Below are 26,221 nucleotides of genomic sequence, written 5' to 3'. Positions count from 1 at the left end.
GATGTTTGTGGATTGTTTCATTTTCCCCACGTGGTTGAACAGCTGCTCCAGCACCATTTGTGGAAGAGTCCATCCTTTCCTCACTTCTCTAAAGTGACACCTCCCTTATATATCAAGTGTCACCATATGTAAGAGTCTGTCATTGGCCTCTCTTCTCTGTTCTAATGGTCTGTTTGTCCTGCACAAATGTCACACTGTCTTGATCATCATATATTTATAAATTATCTTAAAATCTGTTAAATCAGTCCTCCTATCTAGATGTCTTTTTTCAAGAGTTTATTTGCTGTTTTTAACCTTTTACATTTTAATTAAATTTCAGAAATAGTTTGTCCTCAGGTATGACAAAATTGTTGGGATTTTTGTTGGAATTATGTTGAATCTATAAAGCAATTTATAGAGAATTGACATCCATAAGATAATGTGGTTAAATCCATTAACATGGTATTTTTCTCCATTTACCTGGGCTTTCTTTAATTTCTCTCAATAAAGTTTTATAATTTTTTCAGTAGATATTTTATGTATCTTTTGCTAGATTTACTGTTAGGTATATTTTTAAGTAAATGAAATATAGGTTTGTAATGGTATATGTGGAAATACAATTGTTTTTTCATATTGTTTTGTGTTCAGCAACCTTGCTAAATTACCCTATAGACATTTTTTGAAATTTTTATGTACATAAGGATGTCATTTGCAAATAATGAGAGGGTTTCTTTCTTTATTTATTTCTAGTCCTCATCCCTTCTATTTAGTTTTCTTTCCCTACTGTCCTGGAGAAGTACAACATCGACAAAAAAATGGTTGTAGTGCCATTCTTCCTTATTTTGAGGGAAAAATGTTCATCATTAAGTATATGGTCTTTTACAAGACTGAGGAATTTCCCTTCTATTTCTAATTCACCAAGACTCTTTACCATGAATGGATTTTTAATTTGATCTTATAAAATACATTTTTTTGCATCTATTGAATTAGCCCCGTGAGCTCCTAATATTTTTCATTTCTTTATTTTCATTGTGCTCTTTTTTTTAATGTCTACTATGCTACTTTTCATATTTGGATCATCCCTGCAGATAACTATAAGTTTGATATTTATTTCTTCAAATATTTTTTAACATAGTTTTTAAATTGCATTTGATAATTACAATATCTGAAAACTGTATATTCATGTTCTTATTCATGTTGAAGTTGATTGATTTTCTTGTTTACTGAGTAGTTTTTGCTTGCTGGCCATCACTCTCAAAAAAATAATTTTGAGGCTACGTTGAAGTCCTGGGATACCTGTTTTTCCCTCCAAGATTTTTGCTTTTGCATCTTCCAGGTAGCTAGGGGCCTTTGCCATCCAGGACCACATCAGAGTGGTTCAAGCCTTGACCATTTCTATCCCAACTATAATTTGCAACTCAGGATGAAAATTATAGAGAGGGTTTCCTGGACCATAAGGAAGGATTCTTGGGAGCTACAACCTCCAGGAAATCATTCTTTTCCTTTCCCTTCCTTTTCCTTCTCCATTCAGCCATGTACTAAGATATCTCCTTAGTGGTTCTCATTGCTTGTGGAGGTATCTAGCCTTATCTAAGGATATAGATCCTGGGGTTCCAACTCAGAGGAGGGGGTCTCCTGAACAATTTCCCACCCTCAGTAATCCTTCTCTTTGCACTCCTTAGAGATATGGGACCAGAGTTCAAATACTGTGACATCAATAGATAGCTTTGGGCAAGAGAGCCTTGGTGCTTTATTTAATATTATGCTTACCTCCTAGTTACAGGCTCTCAGGCAAAACTGACCTGGAAAATGCCCCTGGCTTTTCAGACCTTTCAAGTCATATATATGCCACACATATATGCCACATGAATATGCTGCACACACACACACATATACATTTCGTCCAGCATATTTCAAATTTCAGTGTAAGGATTAATCCAAGTCACCCAGTTTACCATTACCAGAAACCAGACTTTGGTGAAAGACATCTTTTATCAAAATGGCCAAGCAAATAATTTTCCAGATCTATTTGGTTTTGTTTGCATGTCATTTTTAGATTGACCTGTCATCATTTTTTTGCCTTGTAACATAATTTATATCTGTACATGCTTCCCCCACTAATGACAGCACTTTCCCCTTTCCTCAACTATCCCTTTTTAAGCCTATTCTCCCTCGTCCTTCAAGAAGGGTCAGGAATCATCTCGGGAAGGCCTATCCCATGTCATTCCTAAATGATCGGAACTGGGTGTGTTCAATGCATTTTTATAGCAGAGGAGATATAGTTTTCAGCCAGTATCATGGGGTATTAGCCCATCAGGATGGGCACACAAGCCAATAAGAACAGATTCCAGTTGTACACAACCTGTGCCTGTGTGTGCCAGATGATTCAGCTATGCTCAAAGTATACGCTGTGATCAGATGTACATACTATCTTCTCATACTTCTCATACTTCTTGCAATTTTCAATTTACCCATCTCTTCTTGTCAGCTGTGAGACCTTCATGGATAGGGTCCAATCATGCTCACCCTGGAATCTTGTGTTGCATGAATCTTCTTACAAAATCAGACCCCAATAAATGTTTTTTTGAAATGCTTTTTGAATAAAGTAAAGTAAACCTATGTTGAGAGCCTGCCCTTGAAAGAAAAGTGCTTTTTATTATCATAATCATTAAATAAATCATTTTCTATTACTTCATAGCTTTAACTACCGAATTCATAAACAATGAATTCGCTTCACTCACCCTGTTGGAACACCTCAACTGAGCTTTTGAACAAGTCCTGGACTAAAGAGTTTGCTTATCAAATTCCCAGTCTCGTGGATACGGTCATTCTCCCTTCCATGATTGGGATTATCTGTTCAACCGGCCTGGTTGGCAACATCCTCATTGTAGTCACCATAATAAGGTAAGGACTTTTTCTTTTCTTCCATAATTTAGGGAACCACATTCTATACTACCTAACAAAATTCTTTTCCCCTGTAGGATTTAGCTTCATGAAATCAGCTTCTGAAAATATTTGCTTAAAATAATTAATGAAGATTTTATAGTTATTTTCATCATGTATGAAGCAAAATCTGGCTGGCAGATCTCAAAACGGTAAGACCAAGGCCAGTGCTGACTGTGGGCCAGTGAATTTTCAGAGCAATGAGTTTCAATCGTATTAGAATCCCCTGATACACTGATGCACCCCAGACCAATTAACTCAGACTCTCGAACCTAGGCAGGGATTGAAAATGGCAATGAAACCATTCTCTTTTCCCTTGTGTGGGCTTGAGAGGGACTTTGCCTGAACACCCAAGCTGCCAGGGTTCCTAGGTGGTGGTTTTCCCATCAAAATAGTCCATCCCCATCTAGGTCACGCTGACAGATATCAGCTCTCCACTACCTCCTGCCTTTGCTCCATGTCTCCCTCCTCCCTTGCATGACCTCTTCTTTTCTCGGAAACCCAGATTATAGCATTTAGCCTGAAGATTAAGAACAGATTACATTTTTCTATGGATTGGATGAAATGGACTTAGAATTACTGCAGTGCCCCATCACTATTTGATATCTTTGCTATCTTGTTTATTTTTCACATTTAAGCTTTACTGGTCTTTAATCTATTCAAGATGTTAACATTTTTTTGTCCTGGTCTCTGGTCATCTTTATAACCACCATTTAAAAAAAATTGCTTTCCACATTTACATATTATAAAAGGCATTGTTCGGTGGTGCTATCTAATGGGTATTTTTCAGTATTATGATATTAACGCATAATGACAGCAAACTTTCTAGAATACATTAAATTTACAAAGCGTACTTCTAAATGCACTTACTCCTCAAAACAGAGTATTATTCTATATTATCCCCATTTGAAGGAAGAGGTTCAAGACAATAAATAACTTACCCAGCTTCAGCCAGTTAGTAACTAATGGGCCTGGCACTTGAACTCTTATCCTGTGATTTCAAATTACAGGCTATTTCCTCCACACTAACAAAAACAAAGATAAAGAAATAATGAAAATTAGAAAAGTAGTTGTTGGGTTAGCCATGTGGATACAAGAATCCTCACAGAGCTACTTAAGAGCAGAGCAGCTCTGGGATGTGCTCGGCTGATGGTTGCTGTCTCTGAGAAAGCTCATTAGGTGGTCCCTTTCTTTCCCCCAGTTGCTTTGACCACTCCCCTTTCAAACTTTTATTGTCACTATCTCAGGTAAGAGTAAAGGGCTGATGGTATTATTTTTTTATACCACCAATAATTGAAAAAATATTTAGTATGTTGGGATTCTCTTTTTAATGAATTCATGTGTTCTTTAATAAGTCCAGAAAAGTGATTATGAATAAACAGCCTTTTAAACTAAATAATAAAAAAGCGTTGGAAGAAAAATATTTCAACTCAATATGTACTATTAAATACCCATTGCATGTCCAGTGGGTTATGAAAATATTAAAGAAATATTGTGGCATAATTGCCTTCAAAAAGTTTACAGTCTAGTGGAGAAGATAAGATTTAAACGTATAAACTAACTAGAAAAAAAATACAAGCCATTAAAAACAATGAAAAGGGAAAAAAAAAGAGATGGTTCAAATAATAAGTTTCAGGAAAGGAAATGGATATGATCAAAGATTCCTAAGAAGCCCCAGGGAGACAGGAGTGCTAAGTAGAAAGTTAATAGCCTGAAAAAGAGGAGCTGACTTTCTAGAACAGAGCCACCACAGATGCAGGGAGAGCCCATGGCATGTGTAAGAGATGTTAGACCAGTTCACTAGACCTGAAAGCATGTTTCATGGAAACCAATCAGTCCTTGGGAGTTTCAAGCTCGTCCATGTTTGTCTGGTGCTCCTGCACACTTTTCCTTCCATCTTTCCTTTGGGCCACTCAGCAATTTTATCCTCTTCTCCTAATGATGCATGTACTGGGTCCCATACCCACAGAGCTTGGTGTCACACACTGTTTAAAAACCAAATCCTTAAAATGTGCTGGCCCTTAGAAATAGTCCAGATATAGGGTTACACTTTTCACAGGCAATTTTTATATTCAAAGACTCTTCAATAGTGGGATTTCAGGCCCTGTGATAAGCCATTGAGGGCATATTTAGAGGCAGAGCAATTTGCTGGTCTCCTCAAATCATACCAGTAGATAACAACCTGCTCTCGCCTACTCATATGGAGACACAGCTGGAAAAAAGAGATCATGAACTCTCCTAAAAGCCAATGCTGAGTTAATAATGCATGGATTCTCGGCATAGAGTAAAGAGTCACTTAGGTGGGGAAAAGAAAACCTGAGTTATGATACTAACTAATTTATTTGCAATGATGAGAAATACCTTTCATTTGTTTATATCATTACCATTTTAGAGATATGTGAGGAAAATACATTAGATAAAAGAACATTAGTGGATTTCTTAAACAAATATTTTAAATTTTCAAAAATCATTTGAAAGCAACTTTAATTTTTTATTGCTAGGACGTTATCTGACACTTCCTTTTGCAAAGCAATCGCAAAAAATTTTGAGATGATTTTTATCAACATTTGTATTTTGCCTTGCCATGATTTTTAATGCTATCTTCTTAATACATTGAAATGAAAACAAAAGAGCAAAGCTGCACTAAAACCAGGGGAAATAGATATTGTTCAAATAAGATTTCATGAGTATTTCATTTATGATAAATATCAGAAGAGGATTAATAGAACTAAAAGTAAGATCAATAATCAGTAGAACTAAAAGTCAGTAAAGACCATTAATGAAACTAGGAAGCAAGCAGTGAGTGAACTAATTTATGAATATCCCCAAGGAAGACCAGAAACGTATACGAAAAATTAAATTTATGGAGATGAAGTTTCAAGGATAAGGTGTTGAGCATGACTCTTTAAAAATCAAGAAGCAATTTGGACATTACGAAGGTGACTATAAAGTACTGAAGCCAGATCATTACTAGACTGCCGAACCTTAGAGTCAAAGCAAATCAAAAGGAAGTCAGTTTAGAAAATGTAAGAGGAAACTTGAGCCAATTATAATGAAATATTTCCCCCTTACATTTCTAGGAAACAGACTAATGAACCTGACTCCTGTTACTTAATCAGCCTCCACAGACATAAGTAGGTGTTAGGGAAATGCTTCAAGAAAGGAAATGATGCTTTTTGCTTTGTCAGTCCCCACCGCCCCCTCCCCATCTCCTGAAAACATCCTCCTCCTGTCCACTGAGGGACCTCTTCAAACAGATAGAGACTCTCTCAGGGGTGCCTTATTCCCTGATAAATAAACACTTCCCTTTCTGTTATTCCCGGCCCTCATCTTCATGCCAGGTTAACTAATTTGCACTAAATTACAAAATACAGAAATGCCCTATGTTTTAATCCTCTCAATTGTGTCAACATTTTATATAGAAAATACAAGAGTGGCAGTGTGTCCATTGTCTAATGGCGAGACTCCAGTTGCTGAGACAGACAGAAAGGGGAGATGTTTAGAACAGAGGTCTTTTCCTTTTACCCACCTGGTTTAAACCACAGCTGGTGATCCAGCCTTCTGTTGTCACCCCGGGTGTCAGTCATGCACGAGCTCCTTTTGGGGTTGAGTCAGGCCCCTGTCTGCACACATGCCCTACATTTCAGATACTAGAGCATTGGCCACATGTGTTCAAATGAGCAGGAATGCTGATGGGAGCATCTCACTGCCGTGGTCCACCTGGCCAACACACCGAGTGGAGTTTGGAATCTAATAGGGTTGAACAACTTGCCCAAGGACACAATAAGTGAAAACATTAAAATGAAAATAGAATCCCCAAGTTAGTTCACTTTCCGTTATATCATATTACATATTGATCTAGACCGGGGTTGGCAAATATGTTACCCTAAACTCTCCCATTCATGATGGCATCTCTGATCATGCAAGTCTGTGCTCTTGTGCCTGTGTAGGACCTTGGAATTCCGCTGTCATAGTACTTCAGGAAGTCACTCCCAAACCATTGGAGCTGGCTCACAAGAGGGATTTAATTCAGCTAGAGTTAAACCCCAAAACCGAATGTTGAGGTAACCCAGAGATTAGCCAGATTAACAAGAGCACTGTTACATTCCCTCTCGGCCCCCATCCCCACCCCAACAACCCCACCCATGCCCCAAACTGAAAGGCCCTAGAGAGAAGGTGGTTTTACAGACCCGAGGGTCTAGTCTGCCTGGTGGGAACTGTAACCACAGTGCAAGCTGCCATGTGGGAGCCATGGATGGAGTGCTGCAGGAGGGAGCTGGGGGCACAGAAAGGATGAGACTACTGCCGGAGATGCCAGCAGCAGGGAGGGGAAAGGAAATTGCCTGGATCAAGGGAACCTGGTAACAGAGCTGGGGAAGGATAGGAAATAGATTTGAGAGCCAGCTGGAAGTGATCTGCTCAACAGTCTGAATATATGGTGTTGTGTTTTGTCGTTTTATTTACCCCATAACATATATTTTTATTTCTGATTGCAAATGGTGAACATGTTTTTTATAGAAAATTTGAAAAAGACAAAGGAGTAAAGTAAAAATTAGTTTACTATTTGTATTAGTTTGTTAAACTGCTGGAATGTAATATACCAGAAATGGAATGGCTTTTAAAAAGGAAATTTAATAAGTTACAAGTTAACAGTTCTAAGGCCATAAATATGTTCTAACTGAGGCATCCAGAGAAAGATACCTTAGTTTAAGGAAGGATCTGGGAAGGTATGTGGCTGGCGCCTGCTGGTCCTTGTTCTCAGTTCCTTTGCTTCTAGCTTCTGATGGTTTCCTTTCTAGGCTTCTGTGGGCCTAGGCTTCTTAGCTCTTCTGGCACCCAACTCTGGGTTTTGGCTTACTTAGCATCTCATGCAAAGGCACATGACAACGTCTGCTGGGCTCTGCATTTCCAAACGTCTGAGTCTCTTAGTGACTTTGTCACTTCTGCTCTCCAAGCATCTACATCTGTGTCAGCTCTGAGCTCTCTTCAAAATGTTTCCCCTTTTAAAGGACTCCAGTAAACTAGTCAAGACCCACCTGGAATGGGTGGAGTCACACCTCCATCTAATCAAAAGGTCACATCTACAACTGGTGGGTTGCATCTGTGTGGGGATAATCTAATCAAATCTTCCACCCTACAATATCGAATCAGGATTAAAAGAAATGGCTCCCCCTACAAGAATGAATCAGAATTAAAGCATGACTTTTCTGGGGTACATAATAGTTTCAAACTAGCACACTACTATTGCTATCAAATAGATGATCACTAGGAACTCTTGACATATAATTCCAGCATATTTTAAAGCAAATGTTTTAAACAAATTTGGCATCATGCTACATATATAGTCAATAGTGGGGTTTTTTGCTTAATACTATATGTATTCTCCCCATTTGATAAAATATTCTTCCACATTACAATGTGTAAAAACTATATCATATAATTGCATGGTGTTCTGGAGTCTCATAATCTAGTTGACTGTTCCTCAAATTATTGAGCATAAGGATGGCTATGAGAACCATACGGAAAAGTGTTAGCCAAATTCATCACTAACCCACATTTTTTATTTAAAATACCTGGGTCATGAGAAACAGTTATATAAAGAAGTCTGGAAACAAGAAATCTAAAAATAAATTAGACTTTAAAATGAATGCAAATTGTAGAGTTAAAAATTATGCAATTTCTACTTAATTATTTTTCATCTCTATGCTGTCACTCTCAGTAAAGAAAGCAATAATAAATATAATGTGTTTTCACTACCCTAGCCCCCATGCCCAAATAAATGCATCATGTGCTTCAGAATTCTCTTAGGAGCATGCAGAATATCTGTTGTCTAGACACACTTCTATTTAATTCTTTCTAATTGCCAGTTAATAGCATGAACCTTCCTCAACAGTGGAATTACTATAATTCATCATCAAATGATGGGTGCCTGTCTAGAGGAGAACAAGGTCCACAGATCTAATTATTGGCAAATAGGACCTAAGCAATCACTTATGGTTTATATTCCATTCAGATGCAAACATCAACTATCTATAGGCTAATACTTAGATTTCTCTTTTACTATGGAACTCTTTCTACCTCTAATACTTAGATTTCTCTTTTACTATGGAACTCTTTCTACTGAACTCCAGAGTCTGTTCCCCTCTCCTGACCCCTCTCTATCCTCCATTCCCAGTGGCCTGGAGAGGACAAGGGATGAGGGACCAAAGACCACCACTTCACTGCTCTTTTGGTAGACATCACCTTTCTCTTAAGCCTCTTCTCCCTCTTGGTCATTCTAATATAAGCCACCAGTCTCGTGGGGCCAGGCAATTAAGCTGTTTGTATTAGAACCCAGAGTATCATTGTTGCATAAGGTCTCAGTAACTTCCCCAGAGTGTACATTGCCAAGGCCTGGGTAGCACATCCATCCCCAATCTGGTGACTCACAAGAGGATTTGATGACTTAGAAATGAAGTTCCCAGACTCTAGAATTTGCAGCTAATGAATAATAAAAACACACATTACCTTCCAAACAATGAAGCAGTACCTTGACTCCAGAGGGAACTAACAACAATGGCACAAAGTCAGGGCTAATTCCTTTTTGTTCTTCAAATCCTTGTCCTCAGCTCAGATGCCTCCTCTGTCAAGAAATCCACCTTGATTGTCCCCAATGATCACTAGCATTTCAATCTAAATTTATTTTAACATTTGAGGAACCTACAGAATTTTAATTTAAATTTCTACTCTTAGAAGATCCCTTTACCTACAGGTGAGTATGGATCTTCTAGGTATTACTGCATTCATTCATCCCAGTAGGAAACATGAGCCCATCCTTAGTGTGCTCTACCAGTCAATTCATTTAGGATTTCTCCTCATTGCTGGAATTTAGGGTCTTCATTAAAAGTCCTTGCTATTGGGTTAGACTTTAACAGAATATTTATAAGCACTTGCTGAAAACTTTTCTGAAAAAGTTTTAGTTAGGATTCGAACTTGCAGCCACAGTGGGGAAAATTGCATTGTATAACTGAACCATTCATTGTCACTGCGGAGCTGCTGTTTTAGGTAGAGAGAAGCAAAGACTAAGCCCTCTACCTGGATGAGCTTAGAGTCAGTGTAATTTGTTGCCATGTAGCAAATTACCCCAAAACTTAGTGGCTTTAAACAATGAATATTTATTATGTCACATATTTTCTGAGGGTCGGGAATCTAGGAAAGGTTTAGCTTGGTGGTTTTAGCTCAGGATATCTGATAAAGCTGCAATCAAGGTAGCTCACTCACATTCAGCAGGCCGGTGTTGGTTGTTGGTCAGTGTATTAGCTGGAGTTCTCTAGAGAAACAGAATCAGCAGGAGATATCTGTAAATGTAAAATTTATACAAGTGTCTCACGTAACCGTGGGGAGGTAGAGTCCAAGGTCTGCAGGGCAGGCCCCAAGCTGGCAACTCCAATGAAGCTCCTCAACAAACTCTCAGAAGAGGCTGGCTGGCTGAAGCAGGAACAGTGATTGTCTCTTCTGAATCTGCCTTTAAATAAAGCCTTCTAGGTCATTAGATTAAGTGTCACTCATTGCAGAAGACACTCCCCTTAACTGTGGATGCAACCAATGTGGTCACGATTTAAATCCATGAAATGTCCTCATACCAACAGACAGGCCAGCGCTTGCCTGACCAGACAACCAGGCACCACTTGGCCAAGTTGACACATGAACCCGACTGTGACAGTAGAGGACATCTGTTCCACTCCAAATGGACCTTACTATAGTGTTGCTTGAGTATCCTCACAATATGGTGGCTGGCTTCCCCACAGCTGGTGATCCAAGAGAGAGCAGGACACACGATGCCTGTGCAAGACACACACTGTCACTTCCACCACTCTCTATTTGTTAGAGGAAAGTTACGAACTCCAACCCACACTGAAAGAGAAAAGAATTAGATTCACCTTTTGAAAGGAAAAGTATCAAAGAATTTATGGGCACATTTTTAAACCACCCAGTTAGTTATCAGATAAAAAGCTTGAAATCCTTCAATATATATGTGATGAAGCATCCTTATGTGCATTTGTACAGGTTTTACTTTAACTTTTAAAATTCATTATGGCAATTGAAATTTTGCCACAGATGATGTAAATTGAAGATGGTGCATACTTTTAATGCCAATCAGTTTCTCTCTGTTTCTTTCAGGTCCAGGAAAAAAACGATCCCTGACATTTATATCTGCAACTTGGCTGTGGCTGATTTGGTCCACATCATTGGAATGCCTTTTCTTATTCACCAGTGGGCCCAGGGGGGAGAGTGGGTTTTTGGGGGGCCTCTCTGTACCATCATCACATCGCTGGATACCTGTAACCAGTTTGCCTGTAGTGCTATCATGACTGTAATGAGTGTAGACAGGTGAGTAAAGAGACTTTGTAGCATTTTAATATAATCAAAGGTCCCTGTCCTCCCCCAGGGTCATTCCAATTTCAGCAGCTTTGGTGCTGCTTAACAGCAAAGCTCTTCTTCCTTTGTTTCATTGTACAACTGATTACCTAAGAATACTTCCTTCAACTTTCATAGAAGCCTATTATTTAATAGAAAACATAAATACTAAAATCTCCTTCTTTGTAGTCAGACTTTTTTACTTTGGTTTTGTTTGCACTTCACTGTAAGAGAAAAATCACAAAATCATGAAAAGTTAGAAACCCCAGAATGACTTCCCCCCACTGTTATTGGGGTAAGGCAGCTCAGGCCCTGTGCAGTGAGGGGAATTACTAGAAGGACACAGAGAGGTAATGGCAGAACTGAGAACCAAACTCTCCAAGGTTGTTTTGGTACATTCATTGTCTCACACACACTTGTTATCATCTGACAGCTTTCTCTAAGGAATGAGTGCAATAGATACAGGTTCCTTTACAGTTTTATGAAGATATTTAAGTACCAGGAAGTGAACAGGAAGTCATGTTCCCCAAACATGTAAGCTATTGATATTTGGGGTGATGATGAAGATGATGTTAGCACCTATGGAGCCTGTAAGTGATGGCGCCCAGGACATGGGCATGTAGCTCGGAACTACCTCATTATGGGGCCTATAGGATTTATGCGAGCTTCTTGCCTCATCCAGATGCCACCAGGTCTTAGCCAGTATCTCCATACAGAAACCAACCCCACAGACAGCTGTAATATGCGCAGCAGTCTATGCTGTCTAGACGAACCCACTTAAAACCTCAACTCATCTCCTACTTCCACCCCAGCCCAGCCTGGCACTCCTGACCCGTTGCCCTAATTTACTTTTTCTTTTTCCCTTACTTCAAATATATCACATCATTTATTTATTTTCCTGTTTTCTTTCTTAACTTTTATTGTCTGGCTTCCTCTACCCCAGAAATAAAAACTCCACAAAAGCAAGATCTTTGTTCACTGTTTCTCCAGTGTCTATGTAAGAGTGGCTGGCACATTGTAGAGGCTCAAAAAGTATTTGATGAATGTATAAATAAGAGTCTTGAAGAATATATTAAATTCCCCTGTGTCCATCCAGAGATTCTTACTGTGCACTGTCTCTCTCATCCTTTCAAGTGGGCCTTTGGGGTAGGGAAGTGACGAACAGGTCTTCAGAGGGATAAAGAAAGGAATGGCAAGGTTAATATAAATGATTCGCTCAGGCAGAAGTGAATAATGATGGTCTTGTTTTATGCATTTGTATATCCTGTTGCTTTTTTGCAAAAGAATTCTCAAAATAGAGAGCATGCTTCTCAATTTATAATCAATGCCATATTTTTTAGCTAATGGATGGTGTAGGACAGGTTAGCTCCACCGATGCCAGGCAGCGCTGACAATGCCTGAGGAAAGCCGGGTGAGTGTGCCAGGGTTCAGATTCCAGAGAAAGGCCCACACAGGCCAGCCCCACTGCTGAAGGGCAACCTAAGGCAGAGGCCCTACTGATAGTAACCCCCTTCTCCAGGTAGTAAAAGCTTCTCCCCACCCTCTACCTTGCAGGCAGGAAAGTACTAGCTCCTTTTAAACAGGGTGTTTGTCAGCCTTCTGAAAACCTCTTACTGCAAATAAAATCAATGGGCATTTTCTGTCTTGGAACTGACCAACTGTATATAATTTTTAATGCTGCCAGCCTCTCTATCTCTCTCTCTCTCTCTCTCTCTCTCTCTCTCTCTGTGTTATTCTTTTATTTTTATATGCCTGAATAGCATTTTTTTTTAATTTAGGATGCATTCAGTCTGCTAAAATTGTCCCATAAAGTTAAGACACTGAGCCCTTTCCTTTTCCCTGTCCTCACTACAGAGGGACATGTGACCAGAGATCCAGAGATAAATGATGCTTCTTTAATTGAAGTAGAACCTTTTCCTTCCTAGAATTTATTAGAGAGGTCTATCTCTCTTAAATTCAAAATTTGCAATAAATGTTTGTAGAACAGAAATGAAGATTTTGTGTAGGTCCATAACCAAGCATCAATGCCACCAGTATGCTTTAATGTTTATACATTTAAGTAGTGTTAATTGCCCATTTGATGGCTCATAAATTCCAAGAACTTCTGATAATTTTCATTTGTCATTCTCTGATTAATGATAACTGCAAACAGAGGGAATATTTTAGCAGTCAGTTCCTACTTCGATAGCAATATGTCAGAAATTTTATAAGCATCCAAAATAATTGTTTCAAGATAAAGTGCCCACTTTTGTAAGTAATTCTCAAAAATATCATAAGTCAGGAAGCAGGAGCTAAAATTCCTGTTCATGGATTCATTCAGCAAATATTCATTGAGCATGGACAGTAGGCCAGGGACTGTGCTGGGTGCAGGGAATACAGATGGCATTAAACTAATAGTCAAAGTTCCTGCCCTCGGGAAGTGTCCATTCCAGTGGCACAGACAGATACCGAGTGAGAAGTACAGAGATGGCGGGTAAATGTGTAATTCCCCACAATGATAAGTACTAGAAAGGAAAAGCAGAGCATCTCTATGATCCATTTTCTGGTCATAGATCCTAATAGAAATTGGGCGGTAGGAGGAGAGGAGAAGGAACCTAAGGGAAGAGTAGAAGGAAGCAAAGGCAGGCCCTCCCAGGCATGTGTCCAGCCCCAAAAGGGGAAAGAGCTCAGGACTGAAGGGAGGCCAGGAGAGGCTGTCACAAGCCCCAGCCTGGGGAGCAGGCGATTCAAGACAGTGGGTCATGATAAAAACTCTGAATTTTATCTGAAAGGCCATTGAATGTTTTTCAGCTAGGGAAAGATACAGAGCTTCCTCATCAGTGGACGCTAATTCCATCAGCTCTTAACCTCTGTCAGAATGACAGCTGAGTGGCTGTGCAATCACCACTTCATCCCTTCATCAGGGAGGGAAGGGGTCAGGTGCTCCCCCTGCCTCGCATCTCATGTGCCCTGCCTTCTCTCCCTAGCCTCAAGCAATGAGGGTGAAAGGTAGGAAGTGGGGGTGCAGCTGAGGCATCCTGGGCCAAAAACCACTCCCTGCAAGCTGAGCAGCCCAGGAAGCTGAATGCAAAACAACCTGCCCCTTTTGCAAAATTGGAAGCACAAGAGGACAGAAGATTTTTTCATTTTTATGAGTCATCGTTAAATACCTCTACAAAAACATGTAGAAAGTGAAATGAGCATTGAAACCATGTTTTATAATTTCTACTAATTTCCAGCACCCCCAATCTCCAGCAGAACTGATTTCTCCATTACCCCTCCTCCTGAATCTGCACTCTTTCATTCTTTAGCTTTCAACTGGCTGGGAAAGTTCTTGGATTTACTAGAGAACTGAATATATTTGATATGTCATAATTTCAAGTTTGATTAGCCTTTTTTCTGGGTCTAAAATGAAAACAAACAAAAAAACCTTTTTTTTTTTGTCAGCCCATTTCATCCCTTCCTCGGCTAGTCCCAGGTCCCTGAGGAATCTGCATTGTCTAAACTAGTCACGCTCCTGTGATGTCTCTGCACGGAACCAGCGAGAGCCTGGGGACCCTATTGGAAAGGGAAAATGTCTGACCCGTGGGCCTGAACCTCATCCTCGGGGGGGATTCTATCAGCCCCTGCATTCTCCTCCTTCCTGCCTCTATGTCAGTAAATCCTGCTGGGAAAAGGGTCTCTGCCTCCTGGAGGAAATCCCTGTTCAGAGATAAAGTTTTCCGGAGCCTTATCTGCAAGGGAAGCACCTTTGTAAAGAAAGAGTTTGCACTAGAGAATTTTACCATTACCAGTGTGCTCCTGGAAGTGACAGCTATTTCGGTGAGTGGTTTATCCAGACTTTCAGGGTCAAGAGTTGTTTTCTCTGCAGGTACCAGCCAACTCTTAAGAAATATAACTTTCTTTTACCCTGATAGACATGTGCTTCAGGGACGATGATAATGCTAATAATTTACTCTTGTCATGAACCTTTCATCCCTGGAGCTCAGTGCTTTTATTGATTGTTTCCAAACCCTTCTTAACTGGCTTTGCAGGTACTTGGCTCTCGTCCAACCATTTCGACTTATGAGTTGGAGAACAAGGTACAAGACCGTCCGCATCAATTTGGGCCTTTGGGCGGCTTCTTTTATTCTGGCGTTGCCCGTCTGGGTCTACTCCAAGGTCATCAAATTTAAAGATGGCGTTGAGAGTTGTGCTTTTGATTTAACATCCCCTGACGACGTACTCAGGTATGTTGCTAAAACTTAAGAAAAATAGAATTGAATTAAGTTGTGCAGTACTTCATCCTCCTTGTCGGCACGTGAGCAGGCTCTTACAGAGTCCTTGGGGATCTCTTCTGGCCAGCCTCCCTGCCTAGTTTTCCACTTTCCACAGTTGAGTTGATAGTTTGATTTCAAGGAGCAGAGTGCCTACTCTCCTGGTGATCTTTATAAAAAGATTTTGAGTTTAAGCATTTAATCTCAGTATTTGCAAATATATTTAAATGTGGATTTAAAAGGTACATGGCAGGCAGTTGAACCAAAAATGCAGCAATCAAGTAAAGGGCAGAGTTTTCTAAAAGTACCTAAGAGTAACCAAGAGTAACTCTTAGTAAATAAGAGTTACCAAGACTCAAACTTTATCAATATGTAACCTACACAGCTATTAGGTTTTTTACATTTTAAGTGAAAAGAAAACTTAAGCCAAAATTTTTCTGTTTGTAATTTTTGAATACAACATTGAAGGTCCACAACTAAAATTTTTTGAGCATTTACTAAAGGCCAGGTACCATGCTAGGTGCTTTTTTACATGCATTATCTCAAGTTCGCCTGAGAGATTCCTTTTCCCACTCCATGGCTTGCCAGGTAGATGAACCGTTTCCTCATCATACAGAATAGCCCAAGAGGGATAGAGGTACAGGCCCTACAAGGCCACAAATCCAGGGGAAAGAAGTCTTCATATGAGGGTGACGTACATAAGATGGTTCATTCATTATTTCTCCCACTGGTGTTGGCTGCTCTCACAGATAAAAACTATCAGCCAACTGAAAGGAACCAAATCGTGAAATTACACTTAATCACTGGTGGGTGATATGCTAATGTGGTTCCCAACTTATCTAAAAGGAAAACATAAATCTCACTATGTGACCTTGGCCAGTGTCAAAGAAATGAAAGAAAGGAAAAAAGAGACTATTTCATACCAATAGCTGCTTCTGCTCTTTTGGGTTGTTCGTCATGAAGGACAGTCTGAGGTTACAGCCTCTGTTGCCCCCTAGGATTAATCCCTTAAGTGAATTGAGACTGAAACTGTGATGCTACATCCAGGGCTCTCTAGTCACAGGAGCTTTCCTTGCATCCTGCCCACACTCACCCTGGCAGGACCTGCCTTCTTTGCACAAGGCCGAGCTTCTTCCAGGAAGGCAGACATCTGGCGTCTATGTAGGAATAGAGTTCATGCATTTGGAATCCTCTCTGGAGGTGCACCAAGGATGGACTGACTGATTTTACAACAGGCCTCACTCGTGCCTATGGGATAGCCATCTGGTGCCACCATGGGCACTAGAGCCCAGCTGCCTGTCTGGGTTCAAATCCCACCTCTGCCACTTACCTAAAGTAGTAACTTTGGACAAGCCAGTTAGTCCTCTGTGCCTTTGTTTCTTCTTCTGTAACATGTGGAGCCTAATGCCATCATACTCAGGGTCACATAGATTCAGTGGATTAGAATACATAAAACACTAAGAACTGTGCCTGGAGCATAATAAAAGCTGCCTGCTGCTGTGACTGTTCCCGCTGCTATTGTTATTGTTAATAACACTAATGACAATAATAATAACATGTAGCCTCCCTTTTCCTGCTCTCAGTAGTCTGGGCTTGCCGGATAAGGGAAGCCTTGTGCCAGTGAACAATGGAGAACATAAAAGTACCCAAAGACCCCTACCATTATCCAAGGACTTTTATCGGGGACCCTGAATAATTAGAGAAGTATGCCTCTCAGATTGTAAAAGCTAATTCTTAGCATAGTGAAAGTAACAGTGTTGTCCTCTCATTCTCATTTTGCAGGTATACACTTTATTTGACGGTGATGACTTTTTTTTTCCCTTTACCCTTGATTCTGGTGTGCTATATTTTAATTTTATGCTACACTTGGGAGATGTATCAACAAAATAAGGATGCTGGATGGTAAGCATTTGTCTTATTTTGCTTTCTCTGTTAAAAGAATAACTCAGATATCCTGAATCATCTACAATGAAATTTAAGTGACAACCACTTAAAACATGCCACACTTCCACATATAGACATTGATACAAATCTGCATAAGAAAGAGGTTTTCTCAAAGTAAGACATGTTCTACAGAAGCTATTTGAGGATCTCTCAGTGGTAAATGTTGAAAACACTGATGTAATGATTTCTTTAAAATATCAGCAGAACTTGAGATTCTATTTAAAGGATAATTTGTATTTGCCATCAACAAAAGTCATTTAAATGGTTTTGTTGGACTTTTGCAGAGTTGTGTACATATGCATGTATCTTAAATGTTACGAGCATTCTTCTAATGTTTGTTATAATTTTTTTAATTTAAAGAAGAATCTCATTAATACTTGAATACTTAGTAGGAGAATGACTAGGAATAAATAAAATCAAAGAGTTACCTGGAGACAATAAACTTGGGAAGGAACTTTAAAGATACATATCAGTAAAACTTCATGAATAAATCTAAAATAGTTTCATCTTGACATTTTACATGCCAAGTCATTCAAAAGAGTAATACAGTAATTATGTAACCCTGTTAGGTAAAAATTATTATGAAAATTTGTCCTTTGGATAGATTTTTGTATTTCTTTAGAAAGGCAACTTTGCTGGGTTTTCCCTGCACACCATATGTAACTCTGTGAAGATAAAACAGAATATGTAAACAATACAACTCCCATTTGTCAAAATCTGTGACAAACACACAGTACCAACAGTTTGGTCAATTGACTCACGACTATTTTTCCCATTTAGCTTCTTGAAATTCTTTGAAAATCTAACATTATTTAAGGGTGCTCTATTTAGAACAGAAAAAGGAAACAGCCACAGGTATATAGAAAAAGAAAAACACTTTCAGCTTCTCAATGTGCCCCAGGGTGCTGCATTTGTGAGGTGGTTGAAATGGAATCATGTGGAACATAAGGACACCGGCAGCTGGTGAGGATGCTTAAGCCCTTTTGAAATAGTTCTCCAAATCAGACCATTTTGGCCATAACACTTTCCCTAGAAATGCTAAGAGCATCTTACAAAAGAAACCTCACACAGTACAGATATGCCTCAAAATGTGAGAAGTTAAATGTCTAAAAATGGCATAACATGATCAAATTGGGAGATTTAAAATAATTTTTTTAACATTTTGGAATAATTATAAATTTACAGAAAAGTTGCCAAGATAGTGCAGAGAATCCCCAGACACTCCTCACCCAGTTCCCCCATTGTTAACATCTTATATTACCATGATAAAGGTGTTAAAACAAAGAAACTGACATTGGTGTGTTGTTATTAATCAAACTCCAAACTTCATTCGAATTTCATCAGTTTTTCTCCTCTTTCTGTTCCAGAATCCACTCCAGGATACCACACTGCATTTATAGTCACATCTCCCCTGTTTCCTTTGGCCTGTGATAGTTTCTCAGTCCTTTCTTGTTTTTCAAGACCTCGGTAGGCTTGAAAATTACTGGCCAGATATCCTATAGAATGTCCCCCAATCTGGGTTCATCTGATTGATTTCTCATGGTTAGACTGTGGCTATGTCTTTTGGAATAAATCAGCCCTCCTCATCACCCATGATTGCTACATGACATTCCTGGAGATTAATCACTTGGTTACAGTACAGTCTGCCAGATTTCTCCACTGTAAATTTACCATTTATCCTTTTCTCCACTCTAGTCTTTGGAATCCAGTCCCTAAGTCTAGCCCACCCTCAAAGGGGAGAAGGAGGGAAGTAGGAATTAAGCTCCACCTCCTGGAAAGGGGCGTATCAACTATATTATTTGGAATTCTTCTGTAAAGAAGGCTTGTCTCTTCTCCCCCAACTTTATTCAATCATTTTATATCAGCATAGACTCATGTATGTTTATTTCCACTTTGGGTTGAAATTCAAAACTATGCTATGTATTTTGTTTCTCAGAATGTTCCAGCTTTGGAAAAGTCTGGAAATTATTAGCAGGAATAAAAACGAATTTTGTCACAATGCTCTGAATAAGTAGGAACAAAAATGAGCTTCATAATTCACTGCAAAGCCACCATGTACAGTTCTAGAAGTTCTAGGAAACCATTGTCTTGGCATTTCTGTGGTCGTCTGTTCACGCCTACCGCGATGTTCTCTTTGCAGTTACAATCCCAGCGTTCCACGGCGGAGAGTGATGAAGCTGACCAAGATGGTGCTGGTGCTGGTGGCGATCTTCGTCCTCAGTGCTGCCCCCTACCACGTGATGCAGCTGGTGAACTTGCAGATGGAGCAGCCCACACTGGCCTTCTACGTGGCTTACTACCTCGCCGTCTGTCTCAGCTACGCCAGCAGCAGCGTCAACCCTTTTCTCTACATCCTGCTGAGTGGAAACTTCCGGAAACGCCTGCCCCAAATCCAAAGGAAGGGGACCGAGAGGGAAATCAACAATTTGGAAAACACCCTGAAATCGAGCTTTTAGGAGAGGATGTGTATCACTGAAGAGTCTAGATAGAATGCTTACATTATTAGCATTATTAAAAAGGGCACGTGTAACGGTATGTGTATGCCCAGTATTTGTGTGTACCTGTGACACTGAGTAGCATGGAACAGACTTATAACCATTCCAATTCAATGAGTTTAATGTGCTAATTTTAGTAAGAAGTAAAATGTTGATCTGTTTGCGCAGTGGGAAGTGGGATAGTCTAAAATACAACTGGCTGTGTAGGTTATGACGGCATGTTATAGACTAGTCACTGATAAAAATGTCTGGCCATGACCAGCTGCTAAAATCTCACCAAGGAACCTGCAGCTGCCGACCTTTGCGTCTGCACTGTGACCTCATTGCAATAGTGCCCTGAAGAGCCCAGGGAAAGGACCACCTTCCAATGAGGTCTGATATTCGGCCGTTCTGACCTACAAAAGCAGTAATTTTATATGGTCCAATTCAATAACTTCAATAGCCAAGCCCCACTTTTTAGCATAACAGTCACCATTTATTGCACACAAGCAATGTATAACTTTACCTGTAACAAACCTGTGATGTAGATACTATTACATCGGTTTACCAGACTCAGAAAGGGTAAGTGACAGGCCTAATGCTGCACAACTACATAAGAGCTGGGATGAAATCTTGGACTGTCTGATTCTTTTTCCACTGTACCACCCAAGCATCCTGAAGAGAGCCAGTAATTTGGGGTTTCTTTTGCTTTCTTCTGCAGCCCCACAGAAAAAGAACTAAACTCTAAAAGAAATGAGTTGATGGTTTAAGCATGTTCTTTTAGACTTACCTTTTTTCTCATACCTGTTGACTGGAGAAACCAGTGTTGGCATTTTAACAATAATATTCTTCACTTCAGGATGTTAAGCATACATTTAGACACCTTCTCTTTAAGTTACGGAATGTGTTTGTGAAAGGTTGTAAAAAGAAAATAACCCTCAAATTCATAGGTATTCATTATATCCATCTTGTCCTCTTTTGACTTGTATGAAACATGCCGTTTGACATAGTTAGGAAAGAAAAAATGCTCTTAAAAGTCTAATTCCAACAAAGGCAAATGTTAATTTGTTTGTGGATGACATCTGAAAACCCACCTCCTTCATCTAAATACATGAAATACCTAGCTCCATAGATATCTGAACCTGATATTTCATCAGCTCTTTTTAGAAGAGTCCCAGAGACTAGCTTTTTAAATAACTTGATCCTCCCTCAAATACCTTGATTGCATTTGAATCAAATTTGAAAACCAAAATGGGTAACTTTTAACCCAGTATATTTGTATTTGGTTCTAGATCTTTTAGATGCTGTTTTGGTACAAGGTAGTATCTAAGTGCATACGAATGGTTACACAAACATATAAGAACTACACTCTGTGACAGGTTACATCTGAGATCGTTTGGTTCTGTAGTTCAGGTCTGGAGAGTCACACACAGGCTAGATGGTCCTTGATAGTTTCCATCAAAAGTTGTGCCATGACAACAGTTCCAGGGGCCTTCATTCTCTAAGGTGCCACAGTCAGGGGTCAGTGGATAACCCTGACATCGGAAGACCCAACACAAAGGGTCATAAACAGATGTTAAAATTTGGTAATTGAAGAGCAATTGTTTACTTCCATTGTCTTTTTAAATACAGAAAATATTATTTTAAATATTAAAGTGGTTTTAAACCAACAGACATTTTTCTAATAGTGTTCCCAATAGGCTTCAAATAATCCCAATGTATAAATTGGTCAGTGAATTACTTGCATGAATATTTATTATAAGTTGTAAAGGGTTTTAGCATTTAATCAAAGTACAAAATAAAAAGTGGGATTATTGAGTTCATTTTTGTGCCTTCATATAACTTTTATATATGTAAGTACATTTATATCTAGATACGCAGAGGTGGTTTGGCAGAGCTTCTCTATGTGTTTTGTATGTTTGTCCATGTTTGTATACATTTACTTTTAACTGAGATTAATATCGTTGTTTCACATATCTGATTTATACTTGAGTATTTGCTATTATATGATATCATCATTGTATCTCTCCTCTATGTTTACTCAGTTTTAGAAGCCTCATTTAAACTTCAATCATCAATTAATATAAATCAATGAGTGAAAATTGCTTGCACATTAATTTACTGCTTGTACCTTCTTATGGTCTTCAGAGCTTCTTCTCAGCAATAGTTTCTCCTGCACAAAGAATAAAAGATTTCAGAATTCATGAGATATGTCCTAAATGTAGCCAGTGGTATGAAGGCACTCAGAAATCTAGGCAGCTGTGTTCTCTTGAAGTCCCAGAAATTTCTGCCTTTCATTATTTACAGTGTCATGGAACTTTGGATCTGAAAGATAATTTAGAGATAAGTAAGTGTTGCAGACGAAGACAAGGAACCCCAAGTAGATTCAATTATCTTTCACACAGTCCAGGTGTGTCCAGAAGCCCACACCTAACGAGCTAGAATCCAGTTCTGAGTTATTTCTGCTGAACCATAATTTCTCTTTCTAAGAGAGTGGAAAACAATTGCTAGGAAAATTACAATTTGATATTTGATCAAATGAAACTTTAGTGAGAAAGCAAAATAGTACGAATATGTTATACAAGTTGTGGAGTTAAATGAACAAAAAAATCTGGCTCTTCATGATTTAAGTCTAGTTAAATTCCAGAACTCCTAGTTAGGAGGGCAGAGATTAATTTTCCATTCACTTCACAGAGTTCTATGAAAACAGCCCAAATCAAAACAGATCACTCAACAACATTTACCTTCACTGCCCCCAATTTTTTGTTGACACCTCTCTACACCAAAAATTTAGTTCTTTTTTAGGGAACCTTCCTCCCTCACCTGTTAGGAAGAGGGCTGCAGCCATGACTCCTTTGTGACTTCCTCCAGCACGGACAGTGTCTGTAATAGACTAAACAATGGCCCCTCACAGATATCCTGGTCCGAATCCACAGAACCTGTGAATGTGCCCTTATATGGTGAAAGACACTTTACAGATGTAATTAAGTTAAAGATCGTGAGATGGAGAGATTGTCATGAATTACACAGGCAGACCCAATGAAATCACAGGGTCTATATATGAAGGAGTCAGAGGGAAATTTGATGAAAATACAAGATGTGATGACAGAAGCAAGACGTTGGACTCAGGCAAGTAAGGGATCAGGAACCAAAGAAGGCAGGCAGCCTCCAGAAACTAGAAAGGGCAAGGAAACACATTCCCCTCTAGAGTCTCCAGATCTGTAAGAGAATAAATTTGTGTTGTTTTCAGCCACCAAATTTGCAGTAGTTTGTTTCAGCAGCCAAAGGAAACTAATAGAGCATCAAATTATTTTGTTGGTACTTTTTTTATCAGCTAAACTATAGACATTCAACAGACCATAAATTGGAATCTTTATTTCTGGTGTTTGTAATTTCATCATTAAATGCCTATTTATGGACACTCCACCTTTAAAGGCACTTGGGGGGCTCCACTGTGAATCAGAAAAAAATAAAGCCCAGGGCAGTACCCCTGCTCAAGAACTGAAAACCCAGTATCTCCTGTGTTTCCTGAAGGTCATTCTGCCTACATGGGCATACAACAGAATAATCTACGGTGTTTTCTCAGTTCTAAAGCTACAATTAATTGTAAGATGCACCAGTAAGTTAATAACTGCTTTTTTGGGAAGCAAAAATATTACATTAAATATGCACAGGAATAGTAAATGTACCCTAACTGCAGAAGCACTGACATGTGGGAAAATGCAAAACAGAGAATTGAGAAAACATCTACAACTCAGTAGTGCATTCCCTTATAAGAGAAATGTACTCATCTCTATAACTCTCTGAAAGGATTCTCCTTCAACTGGTTGCATCACCCCTAATAAATGTCTAAATCCAAATACATAAATGAATCACTGAAAAGGATCAAAATTAATTAAATATCTCCCAATGTTTAAGTTTTTCTCAGGCACAGCTTTGAGAAGAAATGTGAATAGGTTTTTAAATAAATTGTTTTTCTATAGCAGCAAAGCCACAAGAACTTGTTACCTTAACAATGGGAAAACTTAGCATTGCATCCTAAAAGTAAAGTTTTTAGCTCATTGTAGCTGAAAAGTTATCTTGGGCTTCACTACACAATTAGTGAGGAAATAATTCTGGAATCCTGCTTCAAAACTATTCTTTTCTAACAGAGACCATTTTGAAAGTCTAAAGTAGGCCCCTAATCAAAAATGAAAAGGAGCATTTCTAAAACTCTGCATGAAGTTTACTTAAAATACAGTTGCTTTCTATAACATACTAAATAAAATGTCTTGTTCTTAATTTACTGAGATGAATACATTTGCTATTTCTCTGAAAAACATTCAAGCCAAACATTCACTTTTGCTGAATAGGTTAAGTAATAGTAGGTATTTTTAAAAACAGCTTTTTAAAGTGTCGTATGTAGATTTGTTCCAAAACAATTAAAAAATTATTTCCAAGAATAAGGAGACTGTTTCTCACCTTAGTTTACAATTTTGTTTAAAGAGCTTTGGAATTCCCATGGCATCAGTAGACCTGGTTTAAATTCCAGGTTGATCAAGTACTAGGTGAAAAGCCTTGAGAAAACCATTAACCAAATTACTTAATTTTATAGATGAGGAAACTGGGGCCCAAAGAGGGTAAAGTGATAACCCAAAGTCAAACAGCTTTTCATTGTCAAAACAAAAGCAAGACTTTGATGCTCTTGACTCTTAGTCCCTCCCCATTTCCACCATGCCCATGTCCTTCCCTTTGGATAGGCTGCCCTGAGAGAGTTTGAGGCCATGGATGTCACAACAAAAAGTTTGGCTTATAAATACAATGAGATGTCCTGAAGTTTTTCATGGAGGGCAATGTCACAATCAGATCTGTGCTGTTGGAAATAACTGGCAGTCTTTAGAATATACAATGGAATTAATGGGATGAGGCTAACGATGGAAAAGCCAGTAGGAGGTTATCAGAATGGTCCAAGGAGGAAATAAGGCCTTCAACCAGGACAATTACAATAAAGTTGCACTCGTTTTTACCTACCATTTGTTGAATACCTATAATATGCCAGATATTATGCATAATTCCATATAATCCTCATGTCATCCCTCAGAGCTGAATAACATTACTGTCCCCATTCTAAAGATGAGATTTGGAGAGCTTAATCAACCTGCCTGGGTTACAAGACTAGTGAGTGACAAAGTCACGATTCAAACCCCAGTCTGATTGTCTTACCCACTATGCCGAAGCTTCTCAACCTTTGCAGTGCCTGCAAATCACTTGTGGATCTTGCTAAAATGCATATGCTGGGGTAAAGTCCCAGAGTCTGCAATTCTAAATAGCTCCCAGGTGAGGCTGAAGCTGCTGATGCACAGACCACACATTGAGTTGCAAAGAATTTTTTACGATGGAAACACAAAGTTGGAGAAAGACAGGAGAAACTCTGCAAAAATGAAAGTGGCTATGTGGTTATGGAGGACGTGGGAAAGAGAGGGAATTATTGTGAGATTTTAGCCCAAAGAACTGAAGATGGAAAAGCTGCTATTTGACATGGAAACCCAGGAGGAGAACATTAAATGGCGTTTCTATCTGTTCCTGAATCAATTTTTAAAAAAAGAGCTGAACTTCTTTTTCCGGCAATTATTAAAATCAGGCTACCAGTGGCAGTAAATGGTACTTACATATCTATGCACTTTTTCTTGTTTATTATCAACTTCGCCACAAAAAGCATTTCTTGGGTTTCATAAAAGTATTATAAACCCTTTATACTTTTGTATCATTACTTAAAATTAGGATTGATGTTGAGATGGAAAAAAATAATACAGATGGCAGGGATTAATAATTGCATTAAGGGCCCAGAGAAATTGGGGGTAGGTGAAGAGAAAACCACTGGCTCTAAAATCAGTTAACTGTATCCTCATCCCTAAATTGCCACTTACTGGCTTACTCTGGACAGTTCTCTAACTGCTCTAACCCTCAGTTTCCTATCTATAAGTTGAGGGTGATATCACCCATTTCCTACTGTTTTGAGATTTGAACACTTAAATCACTTAGAACTGCTTCGATTATGTTTTCGTTTCCTAGGCAAAAACAAATACCATACAATGAGTTGGTTGATCAGGAATTTATTGGCTCACAGTTTCAGGGGCTTGAAGACTTACTTCCTCCAGGGTTGGTATCTCCTAGCTGGCCCGCAATCTTTGGGGTTCCTTGGCTTTTCTATCACATGGCAATACACATGGTCTTCTGCTTCTGGGTTTCATTCCTTTCCAGCTGGCTACT

General features: G+C 39.1%; 1 protein-coding gene and 1 long non-coding RNA gene across 2 annotated transcripts in view; one reads left to right on the top strand and one right to left on the bottom strand.

The window, feature by feature from the left end:
• The first annotated feature begins 2,701 nt into the window (after positions 1-2,701).
• MCHR2 (melanin concentrating hormone receptor 2) lies at positions 2,702-19,954 on the top strand. The gene is made up of 5 exons (XM_077159288.1): positions 2,702-2,883; positions 11,083-11,292; positions 15,333-15,527; positions 17,337-17,456; positions 19,639-19,954. Exons 1-5 carry the CDS (start codon positions 2,702-2,704, stop codon positions 19,952-19,954), a joined length of 1,023 nt encoding a protein of 340 aa, XP_077015403.1.
• A 2,108-nt stretch (positions 19,955-22,062) lies between these two features.
• Positions 22,063-26,221, bottom strand: part of LOC143682838 (uncharacterized) — a 35,258-nt gene continuing 31,099 nt past the window's right edge. Inside the window, exon 3 of the long non-coding RNA XR_013175314.1 lies at positions 22,063-22,145. This is a non-coding gene — a long non-coding RNA (uncharacterized LOC143682838). The remainder of the gene's footprint in view (positions 22,146-26,221) is intronic.

This window comes from Tamandua tetradactyla, chromosome 5 (assembly GCF_023851605.1).
Source record: "Tamandua tetradactyla isolate mTamTet1 chromosome 5, mTamTet1.pri, whole genome shotgun sequence".
Taxonomy (NCBI): Eukaryota; Metazoa; Chordata; class Mammalia; order Pilosa; family Myrmecophagidae; genus Tamandua; species Tamandua tetradactyla.
Note: the sequence above shows the minus strand (reverse complement) of the source record. Positions and strands in the feature narration are given on the sequence as shown.